Source organism: Oxyura jamaicensis, chromosome 1, assembly GCF_011077185.1.
Source record: "Oxyura jamaicensis isolate SHBP4307 breed ruddy duck chromosome 1, BPBGC_Ojam_1.0, whole genome shotgun sequence".
Taxonomy (NCBI): domain Eukaryota; kingdom Metazoa; phylum Chordata; class Aves; order Anseriformes; family Anatidae; genus Oxyura; species Oxyura jamaicensis.
In genome coordinates this window covers 178,690-190,811 of record NC_048893.1, presented here as the reverse complement: position 1 = coordinate 190,811, position 12,122 = coordinate 178,690, and the positions used below count along the sequence as shown (strand labels likewise).

Genomic DNA, 12,122 nt, shown 5'->3' with positions numbered 1-12,122 from the left:
CACGGTGCTGATGCTTCTCCTCCCGCAGGGGGTGAAACCGGACCCGCTGCAGCACTGGGAGGTGGTGCCCATCGAAGTGTTCGACGTGCGGCAGGTGAAAGCCAGCTTCAAGAAGCTGATGAAGGCCTGTGTGCCCGGCTGCCCCTCCGGCGACCCCCCCCGTCACCTATCTGCGGTCCCTGGAGGAGTCCGAGTGGCTCTCCCAGGTCAGTGGTTCCCCCGGAGGCTGCAGGGGCCCCAGTCTGTCCCCATGGCTCTGTCGGCTCGTGTCAGGGACGTGTTCGTCCCTCCTGGTGAAGCTGAGGATGAGAGGGGGGTCTGGGGGCTCTGTCCCGAGTGCCACTTGGCACAGAGTGGGGACAGCAAGTGAACAAGGCAGGGCTGAGAGGAACAGGGATGAAAGAGCCCAGAAACGTGCTGCTTGGTGGCTCTGGACATGAGCGCTGCGAGCATCTGGGGCAGCAGCCGGCTGGCAGTTGCCCCACAACAGCAAATGAGTTTCCTGCTCCCTCGTAAGCCTTGATCCCTGCCTTGGCAGATCCATAAGATCCTGCAGATTTCGGTGCTGGTGGTGGAGCTGCTGGACACGGGCTCCTCTGTGCTCGTCAGCCTGGAGGACGGCTGGGACATCACCACACAGGTAGGAGCCCTCAGCTGCCCGGCGCGACGGCTGCTGGGTGTCCCCACCAGCATCTCGAGCCCCCCCCGTCCCTGCAGGTCGTTTCCTTGGTGCAGCTGCTCTCGGACCCCTACTACCGGACAATGGAGGGCTTCCGCCTGCTCGTGGAGAAGGAGTGGCTGTCCTTCGGGCACCGCTTCAGCCACCGCGGGGCCCAGACCCTGGCTAGCCAGAGCAGCGGCTTCGCGCCCATCTTCCTGCAGTTCCTGGACTGCGTGCATCAGGTGAGGTCCTGGTGTGGGCTGCCAGCCCTGCAGCCGGCTGGGGAGGTCCCTGCCGCCAGCCGGGGCTGCCCGAGCACCGGTGCCAGCCCGCGGTTTGGGCAGCGTAGGTGGGTGCAGGGAGGCCTCACCCCGCTCCTCCCCGCAGATCCACCTGCAGTTCCCCATGGAGTTTGAGTTCAGCCAGTACTACCTGAAGTTCCTCAGCTACCACTACATCTCCAATCGTTTCCGGACGTTCCTGCTGGACTCGGACTACGAGCGCATCGAGCTGGGTGAGGGCAGCACGCGGGGCGGGCGGGGGGTGGCAGCCCAGTGCCTTGCCCCAGATAACGCCCCTCCTGCCCTCCTGTCCACAGGCCTCCTTTACGAGGAGAAGGGCGAGCGGAAAAGCCAGCAGGTCTACAAGTCAATTTGGGATTACATCGACCGGCTGAACAAGAAAGCTCCCGTCTTCTTCAACTACATGTACGCCCCCGAGGATGGGGAGGTGAGAGCTCTGCCGCTGCTCTGGATCCACCTGCTCCGGCCCCCCAGGACCCCGCACTCTGCAGGGGCTCGGGGATTTCTGGGGGTAATGCAAGGAACCTCGAGCAGAGGAGAGACCCTGAGCTGGAGCTGTTGGGGCTCCTTAGGAGCTGTTCACTACCATGAGCTGGAAATTCCCTTCCACTGGGAGAGCCTGGCTTCTGGCGCACGGCCCAGCACGGTGGTGGTGCAGGGAGCTGCTGGTGGTGCAGGGAGCTGCTGGTTATTGCAGGGAGCTGCTGGTTATTGCAGGGAGCTGCTGGTGGTGCAGGGAGCTGCGCTGTGCAGGCGAGCCCCGTCTGGGGCCAGGCCGCTCAGAGCCTGCGTTGGGTCTGGGCCCTGTCCTGGCAGCAGCTCTGGTGTCTCCGGGCCAGCATTGCCCTCTGCTGACCAGCCTGCAGCCTCTTGGTACCAGCCAGAAAGCATCACCATGGAGAAAGCTCTTTGTGAAGGGACTGGTTTCCAGTCTGGACAGAGAAAACCAGTGCAGCACAGGCTGGTCGGCGACCCTGCAGCATGGCCGGGTCTGCCTGGATGCCGCCAGCTGTTGTGAGCCTAACCCTGGTTCTTCCCCAGGTGCTACGGCCGTACAGCAACATTTCCAACCTGAAGGTGTGGGACTACTACACGGAGGAGACGCTGTCCGAGGGCCCCTCCTATGACTGGGAGCTGGTGCAGGGGCAGCCGGAGCACGTGGAGGAGGCAGACCGGCAGGACACCAGCGCCCCGCAGACAAAGCGCAAGATCATCTGGCCCTGCTACGACAACTGCAGCCGCGTGGAGCCCGACGCCATCTCCAAGCTGCTGGAGGTGAGTCTGGGTGTCCCAGAGGTGGTGCAGTCAGTGCCCCGTGCGCAGCGCCTGCAGCTCCCCCCCCGGCACACAGACAGCTCGGGCTGATGCCTGACTCTTCCCCGCAGGAGCTGCACAACCTGGAGATGGAGCTGGGGCAGGTTCCAGAGCGCTGGAAGGACACGTGGGACAAGATCAAAGCTTCCCAGCGCACCGAGGCCCGGCAGGAGGGCAGCCGGGTAGGGCTGTGGTGGGGCTGAAGGGAGGACTTGGTTCTGCTGAGGGTGCCCAGCGAGGCTGGCGTTGGCTCCTGCAGCCCGGGGCTGAGGAGGGGAGCTGGAGCTTGGTGTGCCCGAGGAGCCCTCCACCCTCACACGGTGCCCTCTGCCCCCTGCAGACCCCCAGCTCCCTGCTGATGTCCTCCGGCCTCTCCCACCACCGCCGCTCGCTGGGCGTGTACCTGCAGGAGAGCGGCGTGGGCTCGACGCTCAACCTCAGCCTGGACAGCGACACCAGCAGCACCTCCACCCCGTCCAGCGGGAAGCAGGGCGGCCGGAAGAGCACCAGCACGCTCTACAGCCAGTTCCAGATGTCGGAGAGCGAGAACAGGCAGGCAGGGGGGGACAGGGGCGGGGGACAGGGCTGGGGGGCCCTCCCAGAGAGGTGGCACCTGGGTTCTGCAGCGCAGGGACCTCGGTGGTCCCCGCTGATGTCAGGCTGCCACTGACTGAACCACGCTCGGGCCCCTCTCTGCTTTCGCCCATGGGTACAATGAGGCACTGACGCACTGCCTGCCCCCCCGCAGGTCCTATGAGGGGACCCTGTACAAGAAAGGAGCCTTCATGAAACCCTGGAAGCCTCGCTGGTTTGTGCTGGATAAAACCAAGCATCAGGTACTGAGGGGCTGGGCAGGGTGAGGGAGGGGTGTCCGGGGTCCTTCCCTCCCTCCCCGCGTGCTGAGCTGTGTGCGGGACCTCTCCCCGCAGCTGCGGTACTACGACAGCCGGATGGACACGGAGTGCAAAGGCGTCATTGACCTGGCCGACGTGGAGTCCATCACCCCTGGCACCCCCACCATGGGGGCCCCCAAGACGGTGGACGAGAAAGCCTTCTTCGATGTGAGTGGGGTGCTGAGCCTGCGCTGCAGGGAACGGAGCTCGGCAGCCCGCGGCCCCTGCCAGGCTCCTGGGGGCCCGGAGCAGCCGCCTGGCCCCGCTCACCTTCCCTCTCCTCCCCTGCAGCTGAAGACGACGAAACGAGTTTACAATTTCTGCGCCCAGGACGTGCAGCTAGCCCAGCAGTGGATCGACCGCATCCAGAGCTGCTTGTCGGACGCGTGAGCCTGGCTCAGAGGAGCCTCTATTCCAGGCACAGAGTCTCCCGCGCCCCAGCACGTGGAGCAGAGGCAGTGCCCAGGCTCGGCGCCGCGCCGGGGCTGTGACTGACTGGCGAGGAGATGGACCCTTCCCGTCTGCCGCGGGGGTGCTGTACCGGAGTGCCCGCAGCCGCCCGTGCTCCCGCAGGTGGTGGTGGGGGCAGGATCAGCGTGTTACACTATGGTAGGACTGCGTAGTGGAGGAATTCGTCGCATTGAAGCAGGCTGGGGTGCAGGCAGGAGCCTGTCCTGCTCTGCTCCCCCGTCCTGTCTGAGCCCTGTAATTACCCTGTGTCCTCTGTGCACCTCCGGGCCAGGCGGCCTCGCTCCAGCTCTGCTGCAGCAGGGGTGGTGTCAGCTGGCTGGAGAGGGTGCCCCCCGCCACTGCCCCGTGCTGCTAGCGAAAGCAGGAGCTGCCTGGCTCCCTCATCCTCCCCACAGCTTGCATGTCTGCCCGAGCATCCACGGGGCAGGGCCTGCTCCCTCCTCACCCGGTGCCGCTGCCCCCGGTGCAGTCGCTGGCCCGAGCATGGCCCAGGCTTAGCCCCTGCCTTGCTGGAGCCGGGGATCTGCAGCTCAGGGTGCCTGTGGGTGCAGAGGGTGCTTGAGCTCTGGGACCATCCTGCCCTGGCCCTCTGGCAGCAGCAGGCAGCGCTCCCCAGCCCTTGAGCTCTCACAGACTTGCACAGGAACAAAGGAGCACAGCTGCTGCCTGCCCGGGGCTGCTCACAGTGTTGTAGCTGTAGGCACCAGGTGCATGTGTAGGAGGGGGCATGGACGTGGCTGGTGCCTGTGACCAACGGGCTCCCTGCCCTGGCAGGGTGCAGCCTCTACCTCCTTGCTCAGGCTTGCTGGCGGGGGTGCGTTCCCCGTGGGAGGTGCCAAACGCTGCAGCCTCGGTGCCCTGGCGCAGGCTGGGGAGTGCCCCTCTGTCCCTGCAGGTCCCTTCCCAGGTGGGGACCACCCAGCCCCCAGCATCCTGCTCGGCTGCAGCCCGGGGTCCCCACGGGCTGTGATGCCAGGCGATGACACCAGGGCCAGGATGCGATGGGTGCTGTCAGTGCCCCGCTCTGCTCTGGTCTCTGCTCTGGTCACCCCGTGCGTCCTGCGGGAGGGAGCGGGCAGCACCTCGGCGGGCACCGTGCAGGGCACTGCGCTGTGCTGCCAGCTTCTCCCCACCTCCAGGGCTCTTCCCCTCCCCAAGCCCCCGTGCTCAGGCTGGGCCCCTGCCGGCGCTGCCAGGCCGAGCCCACTGCTGTCGGGGTCTCGGCCCCGCAGGAGGGCAGGTTTGCCCCCCAGCGCTGCTGGGGGCTGCGCGTCCCCCCCCGCTGCCGCCTCCCTGCTTATTGCTGTCACAGTGTCAGTGCAAAGGGGGAATCTCGGTACAGAATCAGATCCTGCAGCACCTCATCCCCTGCACTGCTGTTACTGCGGGTGGGTTTGGCCCCGCTCACCCCGAGGTCGCTGCCCGGGCAGGTGGAGGTCGCTCAGGACATGCGGCTGTCCGTCCGTCCGCAGGATGGGAACCGGCCCCCGCAGCCCTCCCAGCTCCGCAAAGCGACCGTGACCAGGGCCCGACCCTCCACGCCTCTCCTGCAAGCTCAGCCAGCTCTCCTCCCTGTCTTGTTTTTAAAGGGGTTCCTTGTTTTATTTCAGTGCAGAGGTCTTTGTACAGTCTTAATCCCCAGGTTCCCCTCTTTGTTTTATTGTACAATAATGGCTGTGGCAGGTAGCTGGTGTAACATGGAGGTTTTGTAACTTACCTGAGCAGTTGTAGATTATTGAAGTTTCTGTACATTGTGTCAAACATACAGAGTCCTTGTATTGTATTGTGCCTAGAGGAAAAAGGTTATTATATAAAAGAGAAGACTAACGGAATTTAATAAAAAAATTAATATGACACGTGCCCCCTTGTGCCTCACTGCCACCGACAGCGGGTGCCCCGCAGCCCCCCAGCGCCGCAGGAGCTGCAGGATGGGGGCTGCCACCTGTGGCCGGGGCCAGAGCCCTGAGGAGAGCCGGCACAGCGAGGAGGAGGAGGGCAGGAGCTCCGCCAGGACCGCTCTGAGCAGAGTTCAGTGGTGCCCATCGGGGGGTAACAGACCGTGGTTCACCAGGCACCTGCTGCCTGGGGCATTAAAGCTCAGCTCTGCTGTGAGACCATCTCTGCTGGTCCCTGCTGTGCTGCGGTGGGGACATCCTGAGCAGCTTATTTTAAGGCTAAAAGCTGATGAAGAACAAAACCAGCAGCCCTTGTACAGCTGTGTAAGCCTCCAGCAGCCCAGATTTTATGCTTGGTTTTCTCTTAGTTTCCACCCCCACCCCACCCCATACAACTCTTGCAGCTGTGACTTCCAATTTGTTAAATGACTTTATTTTTTTCCCTTTGCTGTTTATATGAAAGGGTTTTGTTTGTTTGTTTGTTGTCTTTCTTCACCTTGAAGGAACACAACTCCATTTGTCTCAAGCTGTGCACACAGCTGGCATCCAGGCCCTGTCCCTGTCCCACTGACTGTCCCCAGGGTCCCCTCCAGCCCCAGCAGCGCGTCCGAAGGTTGATCCAGGTCCCATTTCTCACACGCTGAAGCAATGGGCTGGCTCCAAGCAGCTCACACTGCGCATAGATGAAGCCCAGCACCGCTGAAGCATGCTGAAAAGTGCCTTAAATCTACAGCAGCTGGTGGAAGGTAGTGAAGTCGAAGCAAAAAGAAACCCAGCCCCAGTGATGCCAGTTTGCAACCTCTCTATTGTGCCTTGGCGGGGCCAGGCAGTGCGTGGCACCACGCCTGGGGCTGCTCACCCTGGATCACCTGAAAAGCTTCATTCCTATGGATGGGAACAGTGACTGCATGCAACTGTCTCACTTAAACCTGCTCCTGGCTGCAGCCACCGAGATGGGGACCCCCTGGAAAAACTAGAGGGAACAAGAGGAGTCTTCGTGCGACAACTTCGTCTCAGTGCCCTGAAACGGGGTCAGCGGGGAACGAGCTCCAGGGGTGAGTCCCAGCCCTGCTCCACGTTCATGCTGATGGCTGGCACAGCCTTTACCTGCAACAAGCACGGCTTTCTTCCTGGTGAAGACTTGAAAACTTTGTCATGAGGCTCCTTGGGATGGAGCTTTTTCTTACAGCACAGCTGAGTCAACACAAAGGGACCGGCTGCACACGGAGCATTTGGCGGCGCTGCTCACAGCCGAGGCACCCGGGGCGCTGCGGGTGGTTCGCCTGCTTGCAGGCCAGGCTGTGGCAAGGACTAAACAGGAGTGAGCAAGAGCATGGCCTCAGTCGAATGTGCATCGGCCTCACCATCAGCCACGTCCCTGGTCACAGCCCCCAGTCACTCCGGAGGTTTCATCCAGAGCCCCAAACCCTGCCCTGTACCAGCTCCCGATGGGTGCCAGGTCGCTCTCGCTCCAGCGGTGCAGTTGTAAAAGCAAAGCCTCGCTCCTCTTACAAAGCTGCTGCTGGCTTTTTTACCTCCTGAATGTGCTTTTACCTTTTCTCTCCCCTTCGAGAGCAACAAATGCCTTCAAGCCCCGCTGCCCTGGCCGTGCCCTGAGCCCCCCCGCAGGGGGGTCCCTCAGCCCCAGCACTGCCCTCGACGGCGCCTGGCTCCCGGGAGCAGCACGGCGGGGCTCAGCGTGTCCTGCAGGAATCCACCACTGGCACGTGAATTTTGAGCTTTTATTGATAGTTGGAATTTACAGCCTAAAACTGACAACATAGAGAGATGCAGACTTTTTTTTTTTTTCTTTTTCTTTTTTCTTTTTTTTCTTTTTTCTTCTTTTTTACAAAAACAAAAACCAAAATAACCAAAAGCCACCAGCATCAGTTTTACAATATAAAAGTTTTGACAGTAGAGAGACTAAAGTACATCTGGAATTACTCAGAAAAATAAACAGGGAAAAAAGGCAGTAATTTAAAATTTGTCCCTCATATATACACATAGATACACAGACATTGCTTACAAAGACCCGGTTTCAACATTTAAGGGCAGTAGGCATCATGAGAAAAAAGGCTCCCCTATGTCATTGCACTAAATTAATTCACCCAGCGGGGCACCCCCCTCGCCACCCCCTCCCGATTCAGAGGAAAGGCCACTTGAAGCTAGGACTGAGCTTCCGCGTCCCCCGGGGGCTCGGCGAGGACCCTCCCGCGCCAGCCCCAGCCTCCGGGCAGCCGCTGCCTGGCACGTCCGCTACCACAGCCTCAGGACTCCGTCTATGCAGGCAAGTATTTCTTATTGCTATACAGAGTGCATCTTACCTATCGTCAGCCACCATTTTATGGTTTGTTTAAAAGACAAAAAAAAAGGAAAAGGAAAGAGAAAGAAGCATAGATTCAGCCCCTAACGCTTGTTTTTCCAGCCAGGCCACCGGGGCGCCTGCAAACCCAATGTGCAGCGAGCCTTTCCTCGGGGAAGCACTACAGCTGGGCTTTCCAACAGTGCTCAACAGGCAGATTTTTCAAGGAAACTTGGCTCTTCGGACACCAAAACAAATCACCTCGAATTGTAGAAGAGCAGAAGAAAGTGGGTGCAGAGCTTTGCTGAAAACCTGGGCCCCCGTCTGGGCACGGAGCACTGCAGAGCCCGGCTCCCGAGCCCACCACAGCCCCATCCACACCCCGCGGCGCAATTCGCCCACCTTGGACCGGGCTGAGAGGGGTCCCAGGAGCCAGAAGGGCTTCGCCCTGCATCCCGCCAGCCCTGGGACTCGGCGCTGGGCGGTGGTGACAGCGGGACTGCGCGGTGCCGGCTGCACCATTCTGATGAGCACAAGGCGCACGCCCAGCACCGCGCCCGGCCGCGGCTCCGCAGGGACGCTTGGATGGAGCTGCCTGGCCAGAGGCTCCTGGAGCCTTCCAGTTTTCTCCGGGTTAAGTAATTCTTTTTAAAAATATGTTTTGGGTTACTTTTAGTCTAAACAAGCATTCCAGGTCCTCTGGCATTGGGTGGCAACCGGTGAACTTCCCAGGGTGGACGGGCCTTGGGTTTGTGCTAACAGTCAAAAAGCCAAACACCTCCAAGCGGCTCACGTCTACGCTGCAGCCTAACGCCAAACCGAACCCCACGGAGCTTATGGAAAACCCCCAGAAAAGCAACTCCAGGAGCTACAGGCAAGAGACCGTGGATCAAAATAAAGTGGCAAAGAATATTTAATATTCTGATTGCTTTAAATATGCCCAGTGCAAATTAACTGGTTAAACCATGGCGTCTCTTCGAGTTTGAAAAGGAAGTTCCTGTTTGTCTGAGCAGCTACGCCCCGTGATAAAAAACAGCGTCGGACCCATGGACATCTCCTGTGCCCCTACGTATTGCCCACCCCCAGTACGTGCACGTGTGTATGCCTGTGCGCGCACACCATGACCGCCTTGAGCACTGCCACGCTGATCTAGTGCCAGTCCCTGGGGTGTGTGAAAGGTTTACAAAATAGCGGATCGAGAAAGAGGTTTCTGTAAAACTTTACATCTCAACTGAAGCTGCTCGTCTAGCTTTTAACCACTGACAAAACCCAGTTTGGGTACAAAAGGCAAACGGAGAAACAGACAAGGAACACAAATTAAAAATCAACGACCTTATTTTCCATGAGCCTCGTTGAGAAAAACGGCACGATGAGAAACCCTCGAGCACTTTTTTTTTTTTTTTCAGTCTGAAAATGTTCCTTTACCAGAACTTCGCCTACCTAGAGAAAATGGCAGCAAGGAATTTATAACCGGAGCAAAACAGTATCTTATCTTCAACTGAGAAACCCAAACGAGTCGTCTAATTCTCAAATCTCAGCCCGGTGGAAGCGAGCCACGAGTGAATCCTGCCCCTGCAGAAACCTCCCCGCTCTGCCCAGTACCTTTATTTTTATTATGATTTGTACCACGGATTGCGGTGCTTCGGAAGGTGCACACTTCCCCATCAAGAAATGAAATGCAAACCCAAACGCTCTGAGAAAAATAGGTCTAAGGTGAAGAAATTTAGAAATATACACATATTTATACATATATAAATAGAGCCTATGTACACGGCCAACAAGAGGGCGAGAGAAGGAACGGAAGCCAGCCCCGTGAGCCCAGCGCCCCCGCCCCAGTCCCAGCGCCCCCGTCCTGCCCCAGCCCGCAGCCCCCGCGGCCCCGCAGCCCCGCAGCCCCTGTGGCCCCACAGCCCCGCAGCCCCCTCTGCCAACGCTGTGCTGCCCTCGGCCACGTGCAGCCTCCTGCGCGCAGAGAAGGCGCTGACACTTCCAGGAGAATTTATCAAAAATAACGAAAAACGTCTCAGGCACAGCAACAAACGAAGGGTGCTCCTCGCGCCTCCGCCTGCTCTGGGGATCACCACCAAGGCGGGCAGAACAATTTTCTCCCTTGCCCCCCACGACTGCTTCCGTCCCCAGCCCCCAGACCCCCAGCTCCAGCCCCACGCCCGTGCCACGGGTCACTCGTGTCCTCACCCCACCCAAAGCCCAGGAGGGCGGCGTGGACGCCCCACGGGCACTGCGACGTGGCCATCGCGCTGGCCGTGAATGCCCCACACGCACCGGTGCTGGCACAGCCCATGCAGCCCTTCCCCGGGCACCAAAACGGCCCCGACGTTAAAGCACCGCTGCAGCGGCGAGCACCCCACCAGAGCCCCGTCTCCATCACCTCCATCACAGCACCGCGCCCCCGGAGCCGCACACGGTGACCCCGCGCCCAGCCGGGCACGGCTGAGCTGGGGAGTTCTGCCCCCGTCCCGTTGGCACACCCGGGGGGCTCTGCCTCGGGACCGCACGGAGCAGCGCCCGGAGCCTCGGCAGCCACGGGCCAGCAGCTCCCCGAACGCCGCCCCGCTCCCTCCCGCGCCCGTGCCCCCCGACGCCTGGCGCCCCAGCTCGGGGCCGTGGAGTTGCCGGACCCCACCGGCGGTAACGACACAAGCACAGATCCTCACCGCACCGCTGGCTCCGGGGCAAGGTCAGCAGCCAGAGCTAGGTCTGATTTCAGTCTATGGCAATTTAGCACAGAGTGTTTCAGTATTTCCGTCATGTGCAGCTGTACTGGCATTCTGCTGCCAGTGCAGGTGTGAATAATTGTGAAACGGGAACGCTTGTCGGCAGCCGCTCAAGTATTTCTCACTGTTCTACAGGAAAATTTCCTTTCATTTAAGAAAAAATTCAGATGAGGAATATTTATATTTGATAAGGGGAAAATATTTACACGCCATATGGACAAATGAGCCTTTTATTTAAATTACACGTTAAATAATAAATATTTAATATTAAATATTATATTTAAACACAAAATTATGTATAACCAATTTCTTAGGAGCTTGTAAGCCTCGTCTCTCTGACGCTGGGAGGACAAGTTCAACGCACACTTCCAGTTTGGGTATCAGTAAAACATTCCGGACACGCGGCCGTGCACGAATTCGCCCTCCCTGCCCCACGCTAACCGCTCTGCTGCACCCGCCTGCGCCGCCTCATTTCTGCTCTCCTTTGGAAGGAACCCGCTCTCCTCGCACGGCCCCGGCCCCCCAGGGGCTGCTGCCAGGGGGTAACTTGGTGACTCGCGGCCCCTCCAAGTGAGGAACCGCGCCGCCGACCGCGCCGCCCAGGCCCACGCGCTAGAGGTGCCGGCGGTGCTCTGGCCGCGGCTCCCGCAGCACCAAGGCGGGCGCAGGGCCCTCGGCCGGGACCTCAGGGCCACCTCGCGGGGCCGGGGCTGCGGTGGTGGTGCAGGTGGCCCCGAGGGCCGGGAGGCGGAGGAGGACGGAGAGCACAAGGACCGGGAATACCTTCTGTTGGAGCCTGGGCGGCTGTAAGGCACTGGGAACCACAGTGGGGTGCTTTAACGCTACTGCTACCGCGCGGGGTCCTTCTGCTCATCGCTCTCTTTCCCTTCACTTCGGGGCATCTGGAGATGAAAACTGACTCCAAAACTGATTCCCAAGCTGGAACGAGAAGAAATCACTCCTGAACTACAATAAAGGCACTGGCGTTGTTGTACCTGGAGGTTTATTGCTGATCATCGTCTTGCCCTAGGGACAACCGGCAGCGCCCGCCCGTAGGGCAGTCACCAGCTGCAACCGAGCGGGACGAGCTCTCTGCTGGAGCAAGGACCGGGGCCGCGGCGAGAACACGACAGGGATGGGAGCAGAAGGGGGCAAACCCGGTCCCTGCAGAGCGGGCGATCCAGATACCAAAACCCCGCGTGAGATCTCAGCCAGAGCAGTGACCCCCAGTGCTGCGTGCGCGCCCTGGAGCCACCAGGACAAAGACGTTGCCCACAGGGTGATGTGGCCCTACTGCTCCTCTCGGGGGGCGGCCTCAGGAGGGGGGCACGGGGAGGGGGCTTTGTGGAGCTGTGGCAGAGAAGGTAAAGTTTGGAAGTGTCAGAAATGGGGTAAAGGGGGGAGAGAAGGGAAGGGAAGGGAAGGGAAGGGAAGGGAAGGGAAGGGAAGGGAAGGGAAGGGAAGGGAAGGGAAGGGAAGGGAAGGGAAGGGAAGGGAAGGGAAGAAGAGAAGAGAAGAGAAGAGAAGAGAAGAGAAGAGAAGAGAAGAG

General features: G+C 60.1%; 1 protein-coding gene across 1 annotated transcript in view; it reads left to right on the top strand.

Annotated features, from left to right (window-relative positions):
- Positions 1 to 5,495, top strand: part of SBF1 (SET binding factor 1) — a 36,491-nt gene extending 30,996 nt beyond the window's left edge. The window contains 12 exon segments of the mRNA XM_035315053.1: positions 29 to 156; positions 158 to 206; positions 539 to 640; positions 718 to 903; positions 1,049 to 1,175; positions 1,260 to 1,390; positions 2,005 to 2,238; positions 2,349 to 2,459; positions 2,618 to 2,829; positions 3,026 to 3,113; positions 3,207 to 3,338; positions 3,462 to 5,495. Of these exon segments, the coding sequence (XP_035170944.1) occupies positions 29 to 156; positions 158 to 206; positions 539 to 640; positions 718 to 903; positions 1,049 to 1,175; positions 1,260 to 1,390; positions 2,005 to 2,238; positions 2,349 to 2,459; positions 2,618 to 2,829; positions 3,026 to 3,113; positions 3,207 to 3,338; positions 3,462 to 3,560 (1,599 nt within the window). The 3' untranslated portion in view covers positions 3,561 to 5,495.
- Positions 5,496 to 12,122: the final 6,627 nt, after the last annotated feature.